At 49.9% G+C, this 21,624-nt stretch overlaps 1 protein-coding gene across 2 annotated transcripts; it reads left to right on the forward strand.

Annotated features, from left to right (window-relative positions):
• Positions 1-3,303: 3,303 nt before the first annotated feature.
• On the forward strand, positions 3,304-21,328 carry esrra (estrogen-related receptor alpha). Of its 2 annotated transcripts, XM_030361283.1 has the most exons (7): positions 3,304-3,657; positions 5,246-5,337; positions 12,811-13,211; positions 15,274-15,390; positions 16,058-16,339; positions 16,660-16,929; positions 18,746-21,328. In XM_030361283.1, exons 3-7 carry the CDS (start codon positions 12,815-12,817, stop codon positions 18,997-18,999), a joined length of 1,320 nt encoding a protein of 439 aa, XP_030217143.1. In that variant the 5' UTR covers positions 3,304-3,657; positions 5,246-5,337; positions 12,811-12,814; the 3' UTR covers positions 19,000-21,328. The 2 variants fall into 2 exon arrangements, with proteins under 2 accessions (XP_030217143.1, XP_030217144.1); XM_030361284.1 differs by lacking the exons at positions 3,304-3,657; positions 5,246-5,337 and adding an exon at positions 6,932-7,244.
• The last annotated feature ends 296 nt before the right edge of the window (positions 21,329-21,624 follow it).

A 21,624-nucleotide genomic window follows, 5' to 3' on the forward strand; every position in this document is an offset into this window, starting at 1 on the left:
TTTTCTGGTGCCGCTCAGTTGCCAACTGGTTTTAACCAAACCGATTTTTGCCTCACCAAAGTTTTGCTGCTTTTTGTTTTGCATTATATGAATTTACCTTTTGCTCAGTTTGACTCTGAAAGAAAACAACTCTACACTTGGAGGTTTTGGATCTAAATGATCTGAACCTAATTTCTAGTTTAATTCATGAATCAATGCCAAGTTATCAGCAAACTAAAAATGGTGTGCTATGAATCTACAATATGATATTATGGGGTGTTTAATAGTAAAGGCAGAACATGACGAAATACGTCAATGTTAAAAAAATATATGGTTGTTAAGGCAACCAAGCAGAACCAATCGAGGCAAGAAGGAACTTTTTGGAAAAATAAAATCGTTAATCAGGTTTTAAATGGCTGAAGTCAAAACCACACTCTATAATAAATAGTGCCGTGTCCACCAAAAGCCTTTTTAAAAGGCGGAGCGCTCCGTGCACTGCTTTGGACTGGACTCTAAACATCTTATTATACGTGGTTTGCATTTATAACGATAGGAAGATCGATTGCATTAGGTTAAACACAAACTTTTGCTGTTGACGCTCAAAATAAAACATAAAACGTTGGTTGGAGTCCCAATTTTAATAGGAATTTATCAAATAAAACAAATTCATTATTTACACTGTTGCCGTTACAACCTGCAACCTGACCACTAGATGCCACTAAATCCTTCACACTCCGTCTTTAAGTCCAAATACATGTATTATATCAATTGGCGAATGCCAAGTGTAGCACATGAAGTTTCCTACACTTTTCTTGCCTCCATTGTTATTCTCACGACTAAAAATGGGCTACTTGGTGGCAAAGCAGCACCAGCATTAAATCAAATGTGATTAAGAGAGCATTGGGAAAAGATAAGTCTTGCTGAAATGAAAGGCCTTAACTCATGAGAGGGGTGTGTGTGGTTTGGTCAAAGTCACAGGTGGTCAATTTAATACGATAAGTACTTTTGATAGTACTTTGGTCTGTCCACGCCCACGGTGTCAATAATCAACGTCTTCTACTGGTCAAGGTAGAATCCATCCAATAGTACCAGTACAGATTTAGGACTTTGCGGCTCCGCTCGGCTGCCGTTCCAGAGAGCGTCACTAGAGGTCACTAGAGGTCACACTTTTACCCACATCAGATCTGTCTCTGCTGGCGGAGCGGGCCTCGACCGACCGACGGTTTAATGGCCGCCCTCGGGACGCCCCGTACCTGTTCTGCACGAGATAAGGAAGACATAAAGGACGGAGCTGTCATAAACACGCGTGTGGTTATTGGTATTAATTAGTAGGACATATTCCTCACTTCATCCCAGTCTCAGATGTGTGTGTGTGTGTATTTGTGTGTGTGTGTGTGTGTGTATGTGTGTGTGTGTGTGTGTGTGTGTGTGTGTGTGTGTGTGTGTGTGTGTGTGTGTGTGTGTGTGTGTGTGTGTGTGTGTGTGTGTGTGTGTGTGTGTGTGCGCGCGCGCGCGCTGGGTTGTTTTTAGCCTGCGGATCGATAAGGCTGATGACAGCTGCTGGCCATTTGTTACAGCACGAGGGACGGCGGAGATTCTCTATGCTCCCTCCCCCCCCCCCCTTCACTTTTGTATTTCTCGGCGATTAGGTTCTACATCTGGAAATCCAGTTGGTAAGATTAAGTTAAAATGGGGGTGGGGGGCGATGGCGGCCGCCGGCCGCCATCGCCCCCCATCGTCTCTTTATTTGTGTTCCGGCCGTTCACACCTGTGCGGGGTCATGACCTGTTAAGGCCCCCCCACCCCCTTATAGGACTCGTGAATGATCAACTCAATGTAATCTTTCCGCCGTTCTGTCGTCGTGTAGCCTGCGTTGCGTGGGACACACGCGGTGCACACATGGTGCCCCCGCGTGCCCGCTTCTCCTTACGCAATAGAACAGCCTCGGTCCTCCGCGTGTTGGTTGATGAGGGGTTCATGAGGGGAACACGAGGGGTACATGAGGGGTAAAGTACCCCGAACCCTCGCATGCTCGGGGGTGAACCCGAAGGACGAGGCAGCCCGCTCGGTGCTGATGAGGACGTTGCAGACTCTGCGGCAGGGTGATGACGCGGCCCGCGGAGTTGCAGCGTCTGCAGAGACCGTGCGTGACCTTGTTTCAAGGTCGCCATGACTCCGCCGCCGTCAGTCGCTCCTCTCGCGTGCGCACTATGGAAATAAGTCGAGCTCGTGGTGTCGCTATGAAGAGCGGTACTCGTGCTGCTGTGTGTGTGTGTGTGTGTGTGTGTGTGTGTGTGTGTGTGTGTGTGTGTGTGTGTGTGTGTGTGTGTGTGTGTGTGTGTGTGTATGAGTGCGTGTGTGTCCGTGTGTGTCCTTAAGGAATAATGGATAATATCGTGCTTATTATCCGTTAATAATCACATGAATAAAGATAAGTTAAAGCGCGGCTGTAATAGTAATAATTATTATTATAATTATCAAGCTGTTCATTACACTGTCTGTACCCCGATATAAACACGGTCTTTAAGCCAAGTATAAACACTGTACCCCATTATAAACACTGTACCCTGATATAATCATGTCTGGACCACGATATAAACACTGTACCCCAATATAAACACTGTAGCCTGATACAAACACTGTACCCCGATATAAACACGGTCTGTACCCCGTTATAAACACAGTTTGTATTTGGGGTGTGTACCACGATAACAACACTGTACCCCGATATAACCGCGGGATCTGTCCTCCGGTGTGTTTGTGACTGTCTCCTTGCTCTTGCAGTCCTCCAGTGAGCCTCACTGCTTTGGCCCCCTTCCAAGAAGAGCCGGTGGCTCGCGCACGGTCTGGACGTGCGTGGCGCTATCATGCGCACACGCACGGGGTCACAAGACCCAGCACGGCGCGCGACTGCAAACATTTTCCATGCTCTCCAAAGAGATGTGTGGTTATGGGGGTGGGGGGGGGGGGGGGTCTAGAATCCGAAATACTTTAATATAGTCCATCTTCACGGACAGAAAAGGGTGTTCATGCAGTATATATGTATATAAATTATGGGCTATAGTATAGCCCATAATGGTCTGAGCTACTGATGGAATATAGGAATATCTTAATGTTTCAATGAAGGATTTGAAACATTAAGATATATTCCTATATTACATTCCTATATACCAGCAGCCCAGACCAGTAACATACTCAGACCAGTATCACCACCAGTATCTGGTATGAGCTGCTGAGCTGCTGGTCCCGGGGAGGGGAGGAGACTCTGCAGCACTGCGTGACGATTGGTGCGGGGACTATAGGTCACGATGACGTCAGTGGAACCACGTACGACGTAAGGGGACGCAGAGAGGACGCAATACGTAAGGAGACTCAGAGAGGACGCGTTCGGGAAGAGGGAGGAGGATCGACCCGGGATACAGAGAGGACTGAGGCTATCTAACTACACGTTCTGGATCGAGGATCCCGGTTCTACCCCAGCATCCTGCCGAACCGTAGGGCGTCCAGCCTCACCAAAAACCCCGAGCCGAAGGCTATGATCTCGTGACGTGACGAATCTCCGAGGGTCCGAGCGGCGCCGAGCGGGCCAGAGTGCGGACCAGAGGACCGAGGGGACGTCGAGGACCGGGGGGACTTGAGATCTAAATCCAGAGCGCGGATCTCCCGGGATGTTTCCAGGTGGGTGCCAGTCCGTGTGGAGGCGCTCGGCGGCCGGCAGGGCGCTCCTCGGGTCCTCTCTGCGCTGCGGGTCTCGTCGTCGGGGTGCGGGGAGCTTCACGCACGATCCCGCAGCGACAGGCGAAGTTGGCGTTTAAGGCTGTCGAAAAACATAAACGTTGTAAAGAAATTAGCGATGTGCTGTCTTGTAAGTTAGTGTAGACCCTCGTCTCATATTCATATCTAATATAAGAGATGGGAGCTCATTATGCTGCAGAACGCTCCGTGTCGTGTTGGAATCACTCTGCTGTTGAGAGACTAATGCCGTTTCTTAAAAGATCAGGCCGTCAAATGTTAACCAGATGGGATTTGAACGTGTGCACGACCGGGATCAGGTAGCGGTGAACGGTCCCCCGGGGTCAGCCCTCATCCAGGCTGAGTTTGAGTCCGGTCCAAATCCCCCCAAACACTTTCCCAACTCTCCTCCGTGTTGCATATTTACAGTTGAATGTACGTGTTTGGACCCAGTACATTCTGCAAACCTCGGGCCCTTAACTGAACCGGGATTGAGAGACTACTGATTTTAAGACATAATCCACTTTTGCAATTAACCTTTCACCGACGCGAGATCAGTCCTGGGCAAGGTGACCCCTGCTGCCGTTCCGCTCGTCTCCACTGCGTAGCCCAGCTCTCCCACAGCGGGATTAATGCAACATATCAGCTCCTCTCAGCCCTGCGGCTCGTACCGCCTCACAGAATACACTTTAAAGGCTTTTTCAGACCAATAGCGTCGGTAGAGCAGCGATCCTACAACCATTCACCGAACTGTCCCCCATTTTTTTTGCGTGACAAAACTTTCCGTTGTCAACTTTTACAATTTGGGTTTTCCCAAGAACCAAAAACAGAGAACATTAAGTTTGGTCGTAGGGCAAAGTGGTGTGCTGAATAAGACAGATATCTTTTAAGTATTGCTTGATGTTCAGTGTAACAATTCATAATCTGCTGATAACAAATAGTACTGCATCAAGGTGTGTGTGTGTGTGTGTGTGTGTGTGTGTGTGTGTGTGTGTGTGTGTGTGTGTGTGTGTGTGTGTGTGTGTGTGTGTGTGTGTGTGTGTGTGTGTGTGTGTGTGTGTGTGTGCCACCTAAACCCTGCATAGCTCCCAGCAGAGGGACGTGGTGCTGTGGACTCGTGTGTCCTTCAAGCGTTCGGCTGGCTGTGACCTTTGGAACGTATCAGCGAACAGGGGGAGGGCGAACGGCTCTCTCTGTGTGTGTGTGTGTGTGTGTGTGTGTGTCGGTAAATTGTGTTAAGATACAGTTTGCTGTGTGTGGGGGTGAGTGACAACTGTAATGAAAGCTCTGGCTAAAGAGACAGAGGGTTCTCATTCTGCTCGCTGGTCACCGCTTCAGGGGATCGTGCCTGGTCGTTTATTACGTCTCTGAGAAGGCTAATGTCCGTTCCTGATGAGGTCCTGGAACATGCTGGGACTGGGGGTTATTTTTGGGGCCAACACATGTTCCGGTTTGGGACCAAAAGGGAGCTGTGTTTACGCTGGAGTCGGCATGGTGGCATCTGAACAGTTGTGTTTCTTGGTGTGTGACCCAGGTGCCCTGAGAAGACGATAACACCTCGAGCCAAACGGAGAGCCACCAAGTTCTGCCACCAAGAAGAGTGGACTCCCAGCTCCCAGCTATCAGGTAAACCTCCTCTCTGCTCTGAACTCCAACCCGTCATTGATCACCGTAATACTCCCGTTCTGTTCACTGGGGATCTGCTCTCCCAGAAGTCCTGTTCATAGCAATGTGTTAAAGACTGTATGTGTATACAGTGTATACATGAGATGATTTGGATTCCGGTTCCCTTCGCAGGTGTTGAGTAGAGAAGGCTTTCCCTTCGATAAATAATTGATAAGTGTTTCTTATCAATGACCAACAATACAAGACCAGGATGTGTTCCTGGCTGGCAAAGTTAGTGTTGCAGTAAACATGATTAGAAAAAGGAAAGAAATATATATTTCATATCTATATCTCTATCTCTATCAATGATATTCCCATTGATAATGAATATTGTGTTCAATCATCACCAGTTTGGTTTGTCTGATTTATTAACGAATAATAACTGATATTATTAATTAAGATAGTTAGCAATAAGGTGGACAAGAAGTTATCATTCTGGATCCTACATTTGAGGTTTAAGGTCAAATATGTGCACTGTTTTATTAAACCACAAAGGTCAAGGGTCAAGAAAGGCCAGCATGAGTCCACCATTCAGGACATGTCACACGGCTGCATCAATATTCAGAATGTGATGAGTTACCTGGGTCACACGGACCACAGAGAACGTCCGGGCTGCAGTGATCGGTACTCTGTTGTCAAACAGGATGTGGCACACGGCATCAACACCACCCCTCACCGCTCCTCTCAAAACAAACGCCACACCCCGTGCCAACGGGCCCCAAAGGCTCATGGGAGTCCCGCTCTCCCAGAAGGCACTGCCAGCCCTCAGGTTGGCGCTCGGCCTTTGAGTAGCGAGGTCTTTCAGCTCCTCCACGCCGCCGCTCAATGTGAGGGGAGGTCGTTCACGCTGTGGAAGAAGTCCTGATAGTGTTGAGAGACGAAGGCTAAATGAAGGGCAGACTGAAGGACAGACTGAGGGCAGGGACAGACTACTGACAAACAGCCACTGCTGTGGGGCGAGGACATAAACAAGTCTGAAAGGAACAAGAAATTCTAGAAATAAGAATCAGGTTCGAAGCTTCATTTGTGGGATTTGTGTGAAGGAACGTCCAGGCTTTAGTGGTAATTCAATGTCGCACAGAGTGGGGAAGGGCTTTGTAACTTTTGAAGGTTGCCACTGGCACACGACCAAAGTTGGACCACAAATGTGATTTGTTCCGTGCTTGAGTAAGTGGGAGTGGAGAGACCTTTGTAGAGGATTGTTGCACAATGAATGCTAATGTTCTGCTGGAGCTATCTACTGTAGGCTATGCATTTAATGGTTCATAACATGACCAGTCCCTATACTCTTATTTTGCTTTTGGTTATTTTGCACCGCGTCGTTTAGTCTCAGCTCAATAGTTTTAGAACCAGAGGGTTTAAGAGTTTAAGGTTTCTCTTAATTTATTATTGGTTTTATATCATGTATGTCAATATACATATAACTCTTGGATGAGGACTGCTGTAGTTTAATCTCTGATTCACTTTCACATTGGACCGAAATCTACTATTATTGGATGCTCTTCATCCTCTAGGTGATTATAGCTCGGCATGATGAGCACTGGATGACCTCCCCTGGTAGCTAGTAAGTCAGCCAGCCAGTCAGACCAAACATCAGCTAGTCGGGCTGTACTGTATCCACAATACTGTGGCGGTCATGGATGTAATAGATTAACTTTGAGCTGGAGATCGGGTTATTACGGATCGCATCAGGAACCGACTGCACGGACTATCCAAAGGGAACCGGTTCAGGAGCGGCTCGGCGTGGAGCGGCTCCTGGGGATCTGATCTAGAAAAGTTAAGACGCCAAATTAGCGACGTTTCTAATCCGCTGTTAGCCGTCAGGATGCTGTGCTAGCGCAGGATCCACGACCCGGTTCTCATCACAGGTAAGATGGACATGTACTGGACCGGGCCACATAGGACCTCCAACCGGAACATTAGGAGCTCAATCCGGAACGTTAAGATCTCAATCCGGATCGGAACTAGCATGTCGGCTAACGTTAGCCGTAGCTGCAAGCTGCATAGCTGGTGCTAACGCTACATCGCCAGCTTGAGATACATCACGTTAGACCACAGATGCATCAAGTGAGACCGCACCTTAACCCAGAATGCGGGTTAACTCGCAGAGGGTAAGGGTTTTAAGTCGATATAATGACCGCCGTGCCAGTCCATGGCTCACAGCCCGTTTAAAGCAACAGTGATCTGATCCGTTGAGGTACTGTTTTAAAGCGCTAGCGTTCGGTGAGGTCCCTGTTTTAAAGCACTAGCGTTCGGTGAGGTCCCTGTTTTAAAGCAGCAGTGATCGTGTCCGTTTAGTGTCCCTGTTTTAAAGCAGCAGTGATCGGTGAGGTCCCTGTTTAAAGCAGCAGTGATCGTGTCCGTTTAGTGTCCCTGTTTTAAAGCAGCAGTGGTCGGTGAGGTCCCTGTTTTAAAGCAGCAGTGATCGTGTCCGTTTTACTGTCCCTGTTTTAAAGCAGCAGTGATCGGTGAGGTCCCTGTTTTAAAGCAGCAGTGTTCGGTGAGCTCCCTATTTTAAAGCAGCAGTGGTCGGTGAGCAGTAGAGCTTAGATCGGGCCCAGAAAATCAAGCCCGACCCGGCCCCAAGCCCGTGCACGTTCTGTCCGAGCCCGGCCCGACCCGACGCATTAGCTGTAATTATGAGCCCGAGCCCGATTTCAACCCAACATTTTTTTTAATAAATATGTAACTTTGTACACATTTGTTACTAGGCCTCCTCTGCTAAATATACTATATGTAAGGGATAATGTATAGCACGCCGGTCATTATTGGGAAAATAAGCCCCGACAGGGCGAACAGTAGACCGACGCGCAGCGAAGGTGTCTTGCTTCGCCCTGAAGGGGCTTATTTTCGATAATGACCGGCGACGTTCTACACATTATCCCGCTTATTACACGGCTCCTTGCCAAAACGAAAAAATAACTTCACATGATGTGTCTTTTTACAATTTATTCGTTACCAGCATTCGTAGTGTTGATCAGCATAGAAATAATTTGTCCGCAAAGACGGTGACGTCGCTTAGCAACGGAAGACGCTAGGGCTGGGTATCACTAGGTACCCCACGATACGATACTATCACGATATTTTACCCACGATAACGATAATATCACGATACAGCGATTCTGCGATTATCGATATATTGCAAGAAATTTCACCCAAGATACATCACGATATCTGTGTCACTGAAGAAATTCAGAATTTATTACAAAAACATTTTATGCAAAGTAACAGAAAATTAGAAAACAAAATAAATGCAGAAAACATTTCATTGCTTAGTTTCATTCGCTCTGTTTACAGTGGATGTATCGCAATGGCGAGGCGCACACAGCCTTTAGCCGTGTTCTGTAAATATTCTAGAACACACGGGAGTCCTGGAGCTCTATATCAAAATATTATCATATAGCCTACATAGATATCTATATCATACAATATATATTATAACCGCCAAAAGATGTGTGAGCCGATATTATGAATCTCAAACGACCGCGTTGGGTACTCCGACGTTCCTGGTTCTTCAACGTCCTCATCAATGTGAAGTAGACTGAACCGCGACAAGGAGGAGAAAGGGATTGTTCCCGGGCAGTGCTTAGGCACCTCCGCCTCCGGCGGTGGTCCCTCAGCGGGTCTCAAGCTGAAGACATTCGCCGCCAACAATCCCTTTCTCCTCCATGTCGTGGTTCATGTTCTTGAGGGAGTCAAAGCCAAAGTTCCTTCCCCCCAATTCATTCTCAACCTTGGCTGAGATAACCCCCAATACGAGTCTCGTTGTAGAAATACCAGAGACGAGAGTCCGACAGAACGGTTATCCAAATAACAACAAGGAAGTGTACAACACTTGCGATCAGAGTTCCCGTTGTCCGGTAATTACCGGTCTTTGACCGGAAAAAAATGAGGAGGACCGAAAATTCTAAATGTTTCCGGTCAGAATGACCGATTGGAAATAAGGCCCCGTCCACACGGAGCCAAAACGGGCGAAAACGATCCGGTTTCGTTTTATGCTTAATGTTCAAGGCGCTGGTTCTCCACAGAATAAAGTGGAGCGCATCAACCCTGCGCTCATACAGCTGGCGCGCTGTATACAAACATTCAGTCACGAGGAGATTCAACCATTGAGCAGAACAAAATTGAGCAGGTACTATGTTCCCGGTTTTTCCCAAAAAGGGTCCTATGTTCCCCTGTAGCCATACATACCGGGGAGCATAGGACCCTTTTTGGGAAAAGCGGGGTCCTATTTTCCCGCAATCTATCAATCTTTAAAAATATTTAAACTTTGACGCGGCATTCGCGTAATGACAGCCAATCGGCGTTCAACAGAGTTGACATGTCTAACGTAACAGCCAATCAGTGTTCAACCGGCCAACTCACTGCAGTCCGGGGTGAACTGCAGCATGGAGGAGAAAGTGATTGTTGCCGTTTGCGACTCCCGGAGCTCTTTATATAATATAATTGTATAATAATATCACGGCCAAAAGCTCTGTGCTCCTCCGGATGGCCGTAACGCGGGGAGCGGGAACATAGGACTCGGGGAACATAGACACGCTCCTCTATAGACTACCGTAGGTTTATGAACTAAACGGCGGCAAGCTAGCGAAAGCCGGCGGCAAGCTTTGCAGAGCACCGGTATTTAACAACCATGGCGAATCAAAATATGATCACACACTTCTTCTTTATATAGCCTGCCTATCAATTTTTTTAAGTGCAATAAACACGGACAATATCCGACCGTTTTTTTTCCAATTTGACCGGTAAAATGAAACCTTCCCGGTCACATGACCGGCACCAATTTCTTCTAGCGGAAACACTGCTTGCGATACAGTCCTGGAGCTCTATATCTAAATATCATATAATACATAGAAATCTATATCATTTAATACATATTATCACGGCCAAAAGCGGTGTGCGCCTCCAGACGATATAATGAATCACAAACTACTTTGTCGGGTTCTGCGACGTCTCTGGTTCTTCCACTTTCACATCAACCTGAAGTTGACTGAACCGCGCGCTGCCTCCTGCCGGCTGCCCGCTGCCGGGCGATGGTGCCTCGCGGCAACCGGCGGCATGACGCAGTTCATGTACTTCAGCCAGTCAAAGCCAAAGTTCCTTTCTCCCAATTCCTTCCCAACCATGGCTGAGATAACATAACCCCCACAACAGTCTCGTTGTGGAAATACAAGACACGTCAAAGAACCGACAAGAAACACTTGCGTTACAGTGTGTGTATTCACACAAACACACACACATGTGCCGCTCGCACGGTCGAGTCTCATTGGCGGGCCAACGTCTCTGGGCGGGCCAGGCAGAGTAAGGGGAGGAGCTGAGATTCCTGATGACGTCAAGAATACAGACATTCCAAATCAGCGCACTTGAGCCTCCGTTTTTTCGAAGGCGAGCAGAACAGCTAGTGCTCGTTTTACACCAAACACAAGTTTTAGCAATTGGGGGACCATAGGCAGGCTAGGGGAACTCATATTTATGTTAGAAAACCTCATAAAGTGAGATTTTCATGTCATGGGACGTTTAAATATCGATATTTGGCGTCAGCATATCGATAACGTCCCGCAAGACGAAATATCGGTATCGATATTTTGGCACACCCCTAGAAGACGCTGGGGTTGACAAGTCACCGGACTACTACCCATGCAAGTGAACGGAGCATTCCACGGCATTGAGAAGAGCCGTGTAATAAAGGCCTATAATATTTCTGTTAATGGCATAGATTTCCCCTCAGATTAGGCCAATAAACCAATGATAAAAATAAAAACGCTTGATCAAAGGCCCGGCCCGACCCCGGCCCGAGGATAGTGGTGGGAAATATTTTAGACTCTCTGCCCGACCCGACTCGCGGGCCGGGTCGGGCCGAGAATCTAAACTCTGGTGAGCATCCCGGTTTTAAGCAGCAGTGTTCGGTGAGGTCCCTGTTTTAAGCAGCAGTGTTTGGTGAGGTCCCTGTTTTAAAGCAGCAGTGATTGTGTTCGGTCCCTGTAGAACGACACCCCCCGCAGTCCACATGTCGCCACAACCACTGAACTTAACATACAGTGCTTTAGACAGTGCTTTAGACAGTGCTTTAGACAGTGCTTTAGACAGTGCTTTAGACAGTGCTTTAGACAGTACTTTAGACAGTACTTTAAACGGTACTCTGACTCTACTCTGACGAGACGCTAGTTTTTACCTGACTGCTGGAAATGTGATGGATGGATAATAGGGGTGCAACGGATCATCATTGATCCGTGATCCGTTCGGATCATCTATTTCGGTTCCTCACATGCATGATCCGCGGATTGATTTATGAAAAAAAAAAATTGTGCGCATGTTCAGTCCACACACAGCCGTAACCATTCCTGCTAGTTCCAGGGACAGAGCTAACACGCTCTGGGTAAAAGTCTGCAACAGTTCCCTTTTCAATAAGCAAACAGTCCTATGGCTCGTTGTGATTTATTGTCCTCAGCGTACAACATGAAGAACAGTGGGCATGGAAAATAAAAGTAGGCTAGACTTCGGTGACTACTGTAACGCGATAACTGCTGCCTCCAGTGCTACGTCTGTTTCCATATACTCGCGCTGCCACACAAACCTGTCGCCTAGGTTACCACACAGACGTAACACGTAGCTGACATAGCAATTGCTAACATAAAGAAAAACACATCGAGCATGGCCACGCATTTACAGCGACATCACCCCGGTGTTTCACTGACAGGAGTGAAACCGAAAGCGGCTCAACAACCGCTCATCACCGCGGCATTTAAGCAGCCCCTTCCTCCACAATCAGACCGGGCTAAAGCAATCACAAACACTATTTTTTTATTTTTTTTGCCGATCCGAAAAATGATCCGATCCGTGACTCTGATCCGAGGAACGATCCGAACCGTGAGTTTTTTGATCCGTTGCACCCCTAATGGATAATCATGGTGGATGAGCCCAAGTGATCAATAGGGGCCAGTGAACAGTATTGGGTCCCATAGAACCCCCTTCATCAGTACTGTAGACATGTGGTTATTATGTATTAACTGGAGGCATTCTGCTTCTGTCAAAGAAAACCAAAGTTAATTAATTATTGCTATTGTATTGTAAAATATACATTTGTGAATGTGTATGTTCAATAGATGCGTCATGTTAGAGGGAGTATCCAACAATGTCTCGACAAGCTGTACTTTGACCTAAACAATGTTCCCCTCTCTGTACATCGAGGCTTATGTGTGTCAGTGCTTGTGTGTATGGGGGCTTTAGTTTCAAACCCCCAATATTTTGAAACAGTCTTTTGGATTAAACCAAAGACCACAGATCGTTGGGCTCATGATGTGCTCACCCAAAGAATTGACACCTTGCAGGAGTATCCCTCTTCTCCCTCCTCTTCTTCGTTGGTGCTTCACACCGTCAGACCCCTCTCCTCCTCACTCCTCCTCACTCCTCTCCTCCTCTTCTTCGTTGGTGCAGCACCATGTCCTCCCGGGAGCGCCGGACGGACCTGTACATCAAGGCGGAGCCCAGCAGCCCGGAGGGCGGCGGCGGCGGCCGGAACAGCCCGGGCGGAGCCTCCTCGGACTCCTCCCAGAGCGGGGGGGGCGGCGGGGGGGGAGGGGGCGGGACGCGGGGCGACGGCGGCCGGCGCTACTCCCCCCCGCTGTACACGCCCCCCCTGCGGTGCCACTTCAAGGAGGAGGGGGGCGACGGCGTGGAGGAGGGGTCCACGGGCAGCGGCGGCGGGCGCTGCAAGTACACCCTGAGCACGCTGCCCAAGAGGCTGTGCCTGGTGTGCGGAGACGTGGCGTCGGGGTACCACTACGGCGTGGCGTCCTGCGAGGCCTGCAAGGCATTCTTCAAGAGGACCATCCAAGGTAGGGCGCCCCCTCTGGTCAGGAGGGCCACACTGTTAGTACCAGGACAACATTAGTGTTACTACTGGGTAGTACACTGACCTCTTATTGGGTAGGGCGCCCCCACTGGTCAGGAGGGCCACACTGTTAGTACCAGGACAACATTAGTGTTACTACTGGGTAGTACACTGACCTCTTATTGGGTAGGGCGCCCCCGCTGGTCAGGAGGGCCACACTGTTAGTACCAGGACAACATTAGTGTTACTACTGGGTAGTACACTGACCTCTTATTGGGTAGGGCGCCCCCTCTGGTCAGGAGGGCCACACTGTTAGTACCAGGACAACATTAGTGTTACTACTGGGTAGTACACTGACCTCTTATGGGGCAGGGCGCCCCCTCTGGTCAGGAGGGCCACACTGTTAGTACCAGGACAACATTAGTGTTACTACTGGGTAGTACACTGACCTCTTATGGGGCAGGACAACATTAGTGTTACTACTGGGTAGTACACTGACCTCTTATTGGGTAGGCCCCCCGCTGGTCAGGAGGGCCACACTGTTAGTACCAGGACAACATTAGTGTTACTACTGGGTAGTACACTGACCTCTTATTGGGTAGGGCGCCCCCGCTGGTCAGGAGGGCCACACTGTTAGTACCAGGACAACATTAGTGTTACTACTGGGTAGTACACTGACCTCTTATGGGGCAGGGCGCACCCTCAGGTCAGCAGGACAACGCTATTACAGTTTTTCTCGGTCGCTTTGGTACATTTCTCAGATCAGAATTGAAATTCTCTGAACTACCTGTTCAATCTTCACATCATTGTGTCACTTGTGCACATCAAAAAAGCAGTTTCTCATTTCTTTGAGAATGTTGCAATGCTTTTGTACATTCATGCAAATGATTATGTACAATTCTCTGCTCTTTCCTACATTATCAATTGCTTATGTCATGTTGATCAAAATATATTGTAATGGGTCTCTATTGAATAGTCTCACCCCCACAACATTTAGCCATTAGTTCATTGCATAAGTCTTTACATGCAAAATGGTTGAACAAGTTGTCATAATATGTCGACCATATTTCTTTACATTTCCATTAGACTTTATTTTTTTTCTAAATCTGTCCTGAATTGGTAAATTGCTACCAGGTGAATCTTGACTTTCTCTAAAGAAGGGGAATGTGTGAAGTGTTAGATCAGCCAATGATCAACCAGTTTACTGAAGTAGCTCAAAGGTGGATCCCCTGAACCATGAACTGGCAAGTATATATATAGCTGGAGCACAACACAATGTTACATTGTCTGACAATGGATGGACAATGATTGGACAGGGTCAACAGCCAGATAGAAGAAGAAGAGGAAGAGGAGTGAGGCTGCTTGAGAATGAGGATTTGTGGCCCAACAGACAGGAACGTCAGGAGGTGTAGGAAGACTGCACTTTAATTCCTACAGCAATGCATGTACAGTTTACCCTTAGGAGATAGTACTATGTTCACATTTCTAGTAAATGACATGGTCTGTCAACAAATTACAGTACAAACAGTCAAAGCGTAAATGTTAATCTTATCCAGTCTCTTGCAATCAATCTCCCACATACACTAAGGTGTAACTTACAATTTACAATAATTGTCTTCAAAACTTTAGCCATAGTTTACATCAGAGCATCCCTCCAGAGTACACTGTTATATTGACAACATGACTAAGCAATTTGACTGTCTTATCCGTACACAATGACACAAGGACATTCTGGTGGCACCGACATGTTCATTGACACAGATTTACTTTTGAGAGATGAGCTAAGGATTTTGCTCAAGAGCCTGGCTTGTGCAGGTAATCCATGGTGTTTTACTCTTTGTACGAATTGTTTTGAGAAATGCGTTTACTGTTTTGCAAATGTTGAGGATGATTCAAGAAATGTCCCAAAGCGACTGAGAAAAACGATATTACCAGTACAACCATTAGTATTACTACTGGGTGGTACACGATGACTTCTTAGTAGGTAGGGCGGACATGCACAGGAACAGTTTATTACTAATACAAACATTACTATTTAGTAAAAAACCTTCCCCGCCGTGTTCCAGGTAACATCGAGTACAGCTGTCCGGCGTCCAACGAGTGTGAGATCACCAAGCGCCGGCGGAAGGCCTGCCAGGCCTGCCGGTTCACCAAGTGTCTGAAGGTCGGCATGCTGAAGGAGGGTGAGTCCCGCGTCTGCCCCCCCCGCCACGCACAATCTGCCCCCCCCCGCAACGCACTCCCTCAGTCCACCCACCTGGAGCACCATCTGCCCCCCCCCGCCACGCACTCCCTACATCCACCCACCCTGGAGCACCATCTGCCCCCCCCGCCACGCACAATCTGCCCCCCCCCCCCGCCACGCACAATCTGCCCCCCCCCCCCCGCCACGCACAATCTGCCCCCCCCCGCAACGCACACCCTACATCCACCCACCCTGGAGCACCATCTGCCCCCCCCCCACCACGCACTCCCTCAGTCCACCCACCTGGAGCACCATCTGCCCCCCCCCCACCACGCACTCCCTCAGTCCACCCACCTGGAGCACCATCTGCCCCCCCCCGGCACGCACACCCTCAGTCCACCCACCTGGAGCACCATCTGCCCCCCCCCCCGCCACGCACCCTGGAGCACCATCTGCCCCCCCCCCGCCACGCACCCTGGAGCACCATCTGCCCCCCCCCCGCCACGCACTCCCTACATCCACCCACCCTGGAGCACAATCTGGCACCTTCAGAAATACTGCTTCCGCCCATGCACGCCCAATGGAGCCCCATGTGGCGCCCCATGTGGCGCCCTTCAGGAGCGGTCTTGCACCCTCTCACTCGGTGCGTTCTGTCCCGGGGTCAGGGGTCCGCCTGGACCGGGTGAGGGGAGGCCGGCAGAAGTACAAGCGGCGGCCGGAGGTGGAGAACGCGACCTATCAGAGTGCGCCGCTGCCGCTGAGGAAGGAGGGGGAGAAGGGCTCCTCCCACATCATCGTGTCCCACCTGCTGGTGGCGGAGCCCGAGAAGCTGTTCGCCATGCCGGACCCCCTGCAGCCCGACACCGCCCAGCGGACGCTCACCACGCTGTGCGACCTGGCCGACCGCGAGCTGGTCGTCATCATCGGCTGGGCCAAGCACATCCCCGGTAACTAGGGGAGGGGCCAAGCACATCCCTGGTAACTAGGGGGGTTAGGAGTTGCTCACCGATAGGTCAGCGTTTGCTCCAGGCCACTGGGTAGGCTGGGAGACTGATCTACCCATCACACCTGGTGGCCTGGGACCTTTAAGGAGAAACAGCCTCTCCTTGTGGAGGCAGGGCACCCTGATCAGAGACGTTAGGGTCTTTATTATAGGGGGGGGGGGGGGGTGTGTGTGTGTGTGCGTGTGTGCCTGTGATAGAGGTGTCCTTGAAGGACCTCAGAGCGTGCAGCCGTTCCTCACAGAGCCCCCCCCCCCCCCCCCCAGGCTTCCTGTCCCTCTCCCTGGCCGACCAGATGTCGGTGCTGCAGTCGGTGTGGCTGGAGGTGCTGGTGCTGGGTGTGGCCTATCGCTCGCTGGGCTGCGAGGACGAGGTGGTGTTCGCCGAGGACTTCGTCCTGGACGAGGAGATGTCCCGCGTGGCCGGCCTCACCGAGCTCAACGCCGCCATCAGCCAGCTGGCCCGCCGCTTCCGCGTCCTCAACGTCGACCGCGAGGAGTTCGTCATGCTGAAGGCCATCGCCCTCACCAACTCAGGTACGCTCAGACACCCAGAGCCCTCACCAACTCAGGTACGCTCAGACACCCAGAGCCCTCACCAACTCAGGTACTCTCAGACACCCAGAGCCCTCACCAACTCAGGTACGCTCAGATACCCAGAGCCCTCACCAACTCGGGTACGCTCAGACACCCAGAGCCCTCACCAACTCAGGTACGCTCAGACACCCAGAGCCCTCACCAACTCAGGTACGCTCAGATACCCAGAGCCCTCACCAACTCAGGTACGCTCAGACACCCAGAGCCCTCACCAACTCAGGTACGCTCAGACACCCAGAGCCCTCACCAACTCAGGTATATACCAGAGCCCTCACCAACTCAGGTACGCTCAGACACCCAGAGCCCTCACCAACTCAGGTACGCTCAGACACCCAGAGCCCTCACCAACTCAGGTACGCTCAGACACCCAGAGCCCTCACCAACTCAGGTATATACCAGAGTCCTCACCAACTCAGGTACACTCAGATACCCACTCTATACTACGTACTCTACTAAAGAAAGGTATGCTCCTATAGCTTCTTTTTCTTTATTGTGGGGCCTAGCTTAGCATACTTTGTGCCTAGCTGTTAAATACTGAGCTGTTGTTGTTCTGTCTGAAATGCTAACAGGGAGATGTTGGCTTCTCACACGAAGCCTCAGCTTATAACTGAGAAAGACTTTACTCTGATCTAGAACGCCTGAATGCTAACCTCTCACACAGGAAGAAACTGACACTCTTTGATTAAGCTCTATTATGACGTTAATAAAGTGTGTGTAAGTAATTGTTAGTAGTGTTACAACAACACTTGATTCATTTAGGTAGTCAGCAGACTTGCATCAGTCAACAACAGCCCCACGTAGGCTTACTGTAAACACCAGAACCTCTACTGTAGAGGTCGTATACACAACACAGCGTCGGTTGGGTGTTGGGACAGGGCGGGCTGTGTTCACTGGTCTAGTGTGGCTGTGACTGCGTTATCAACGTGTTCTAATGGGAACTGGATACAGTGGTTATTATTATGGCTCTGCCCTTTAGGAACTCATTAGTGTGAGTGGTGGAGAGCTGAAGCTGTCTGCAGTGTCTCAGTGGCTGGTCTACACAATTTAGGTTATTTATTTGAATCCTTTTATCGACACTTTTTTAACAGTTTACTTCTCCTCCTCCTTCGCCTCCTCCTCTCCTCCTCCCCTCTCCTCCTCCCCCTCCCCTGTCTCCTCCTCCCCTCTCCACCCCTCTCCTCCCCTCTCCTCCTCCCCTCTCCGCCTCCTCCTCCTCCTCCTCCCCTCTCTTCTCTTCCCCTCTCTCCTCCTCCCCCCCTCCTCCTCCCCCCCTCCTCCCCTCCCCCTCCTCCCCTCTCCCCCTCCCCCCTCCTCCCCTCTCCCCCTCCCCTCTCATCCCCCTCCTCCTCCCGCTCCCCCTCCTCCTCCTCCTCCCCCTCCCCTCCCCTCCTCCTCCGCTCTCCTCCTCCTCCTCCTCCCCCTCCCCTCTCCTCCCCCTCCTCCTCCTCCCCCCTCCCCCTCCTCCTCCCCTCCTCCTCCTCCTCCTCTCTCTCCCTCCCCTCCTCCTCTCTCCCCCTCCCCTCCCCTCTCCTCCCCTCCTCCTCTCTCCCTCTCCCCCTCCCCTCCTCTCCTCCCCCTCCCTCTCCTCCTCCTCCTCTCTCCCCCTCCCCTCCTCCTCCTCCTCCTCCTCCTCCTCCTCTCTCCCCCTCCCCTCCCCTCCTCCTCTCTCCCCCTCCTCCTCCCCTCTCCCCCTCCCCTCCTCCTCCTCTCCTCTCCTCCCTCTCCTCCTCCTCCCCTCCCCCTCCTCCCCCTCCAGACTCGGTGTACATCGAGGACATGGAGGCGGTGCAGAAGCTGCGGGACCTCCTCCATCAGGCGCTGGTGGAGCTGGAGTCCCAGCGGCGGCCGGAGGACGGGCAGCGGGCGGGCCGGCTGCTGCTCACGCTGCCCCTCCTCCGGCAGACGGCGGGCCGCGCCCTCACCACCTTCTACAGCATCAAGAGCCGCGGCGGCGTGCCCATGCATAAACTCTTCCTGGAGATGCTGGAGGCCATGATGGACTCCCCCTAGAGAAGGAGCTGGAGGAGGAGCAGGTGGTGCGGGGGGCGGGGGTCGTAAGAGTGTTGAGGACGCTGGCGCTATCTTCTTCACAAAGGTCTCGTCCACAAGGACGAGTGAGGGACTCTTATTGTGGAGCCCTGTCGGGAGACTCTTATTATGGAGCCCTGATGAGGGGCTCTTATTATGGAGCCCTGATGAGGGGCTCTTATTTTGGAGCCACTGATGAGGGACTCTTATTGTGGAGCTTCACCGTCCTGCACGAAGCCGCCCATCGATCCTAGGACTGGTCAACTCTTCCGGGCCTTGAGTGACCGAACGTTTTATTATTATTATTATTATTATGGGATGTTTGACAGATGGTGGCGTTCTGCAGTAACCAGGGAGACGGTCATTCCCTCCTCCCTGTGCGGTCGACGCTGCGTAACCACCGACGATCAACACTGAACAAGTATTCGCAAAAAACGACGGAGAAAAATCAGTTTGTCTGTCGACCTTGTGCAGCTGATAGCTGCTCCATAGCCATAGGCTGGCCCGAGGGCCAATGAGGGCCGGGTGGGCGGGGCTCACACTGAGGGTTTCTAGGGTGGGCTGACAGATCATAGGAACTACTTGCAATATGTTAAGAGCAATACATTAAAGTGACAGCCGGGTGGGGGGAGGGGCTTTAGAATAGAAAACGAGTAAAGGAAAGGCGACGCAATCGGTTTATGTCATGAAAGCAAATCTAAAGATTGTATAGTCGGAAAGTAACATTGAGTTTTTATGTCATATAGGTACTTGCTTCCATAAAAGTGTGTGTGTGTGTGTGTGTGTGTGTGTGTGTGTGTGTGTGTGTGTGTGTGTGTGTGTGTGTGTGTGTGTGTGTGTGTGTGTGTGTGTGTGTGTGTGTGTGTGTGTGTGCGCGCACACATAGTTCAGGGAAAATGTTTTTTGTTTTTCCCTTTATAAGCCGGAGCCTGACGGCCATTTTAGAAGATGAGGAATGCAAACCCCGTTTTTTTATTAATGTCGTTAACTTGATTTGAGCAACAAAAGTAAGTTTCCTTTAGAGAACGCTCTGTATGAAACTAAGTGTTCTAGATTTGGTTTTATCGACTCAGCGGCCTGAGAGATGTTCAAACATCTCTCTGCCGTTACTAAATGAGAATGTTTAAAGGGTTCAACGCCCAGACCCTCGAGTGATTAGTGAACACAAGGGGTCACGAAAAGGTTAAACTCTCCTTCAGTAGGAACAAAAACAAGAATGGCTGTCTGAGATGGTCCTGGGACATGCTGTGCTCTGATGGTCGTTATGGTAACGTATGCTGACGTCTAGAGAGGAGATGGACCATCGGCCTGATGGACAACCAGATGTTCTCCAGAAGAAAGGACGACCCAATTGTAACATGTTTTTGACCACCCTTTCAATCTTTAGCATTTTAAAATACATGATTTACGTTGTTGACTTTGCTAAAGGTTTAAAAAAATAATATTATGAAGATATTTGCATTGTTTTTAAATGAGTGTGTTTTGAGTTGTTCTAGTTGTAGGATGAGGGGGTTTCATGGGGTTTGTCCTGAAACCCTGGAAACATTAAGCCAGTAAAGACACAACTATTAAGGGCATCTCGTATATGTCCTAGCTCTCTGATCAGCTCACTACCAGTTCACACCACACATGTGGGGACTCCTCTGGGGTTTTACATTTTATGACTTCCTCCCCCATTCTGACTCGCTTGCTCCTCCGCTCACTAAAGCAGAACATTCGGTCGAGGGTTCCACTCTTTCGGAGGATATCTTCGGTGGCTGATGGATCTTTATGTTCGTGCGTGATGAGCTGATGGAACCGCCCCCCCCCCGGGGTCAGATGTAGAATACAGCCCCCCCCCCATCACTGCATCACAGCAGTTTGAGCAAATGTCCACCGTCCACTTTGAATTAATACCGTCATTTGTAATTTCTGTTCAGAATGTGTTCATTAATATTGGTGAGCAATACAAGAAATTACCAAAACTCTCACATTTCCTTGTAAAGCCACAGTGTAAAATTAACATTGCCAGTTATAACAAAATAGTTACTTAATGTTATATTATTTAGGGGTTAAAATCAATGTTTGTATTTTGGAAGACTATTTAAATGATTAAATTCTATTTTTTACTCAATTTACTGTTTGTTGACACTTGTTTTACCTTTCTGTGCGTGATAATTGCTGTGAAGCTATGTGTTAGGCTCATTAATGAAAGCGTTCTGTGTCTAAGGCTGTCCCTATGAAGACCACTGTGAGCCGCCGGCACCACCCGGTGGCGGATCATTGTGGTGCTTTTGTGTTGTGTAATAAATATGGAGCCAGCGCCACCACATCCCGGTGTCTCATGTTTGTGCGGTCAGCAGATCATAAATTCCCTGCTCTGTCATTCTCATACCTGCGTCGTGCCAAAGTCCCCGGAACCGCGGCTCGTGGAGGTTAGGATAGGTGGTGGTAGAGAGCGAGCAGCACCTAGCGTCAACCAATTAGGATTCAGGGAACTGATGTACAGAATCTGAACGGTAGAAGGCTGAATTTACAAAGAAGTAACAACTGTTAAAACCTACATTCATTGTATTCTACTGCGGTCACGAGGGGTTGACAACAGCTGAGGGGACAGGAGGACCCTCT

The sequence above is a fragment of the Gadus morhua genome, chromosome 7, assembly GCF_902167405.1.
Source record: "Gadus morhua chromosome 7, gadMor3.0, whole genome shotgun sequence".
Taxonomy (NCBI): domain Eukaryota; kingdom Metazoa; phylum Chordata; class Actinopteri; order Gadiformes; family Gadidae; genus Gadus; species Gadus morhua.

What these genes read in the sequence shown, in the direction of transcription:
- esrra (XM_030361283.1), top strand. Translation starts at nt 12,815, where the DNA reads ATGTCCTCCCGGGAGCGCCGGACGGACCTGTACATCAAGGCGGAGCCC. An exon ending in GGTCGGCATGCTGAAGGAGG is followed by an intron (nt 15,391 to 16,057) that starts GTGAGTCCCGCG and finishes TCCCGGGGTCAG; the next exon opens with GGGTCCGCCTGGACCGGGTG. An exon ending in CATCGCCCTCACCAACTCAG is followed by an intron (nt 16,930 to 18,745) that starts GTACGCTCAGAC and finishes CTCCCCCTCCAG; the next exon opens with ACTCGGTGTACATCGAGGAC.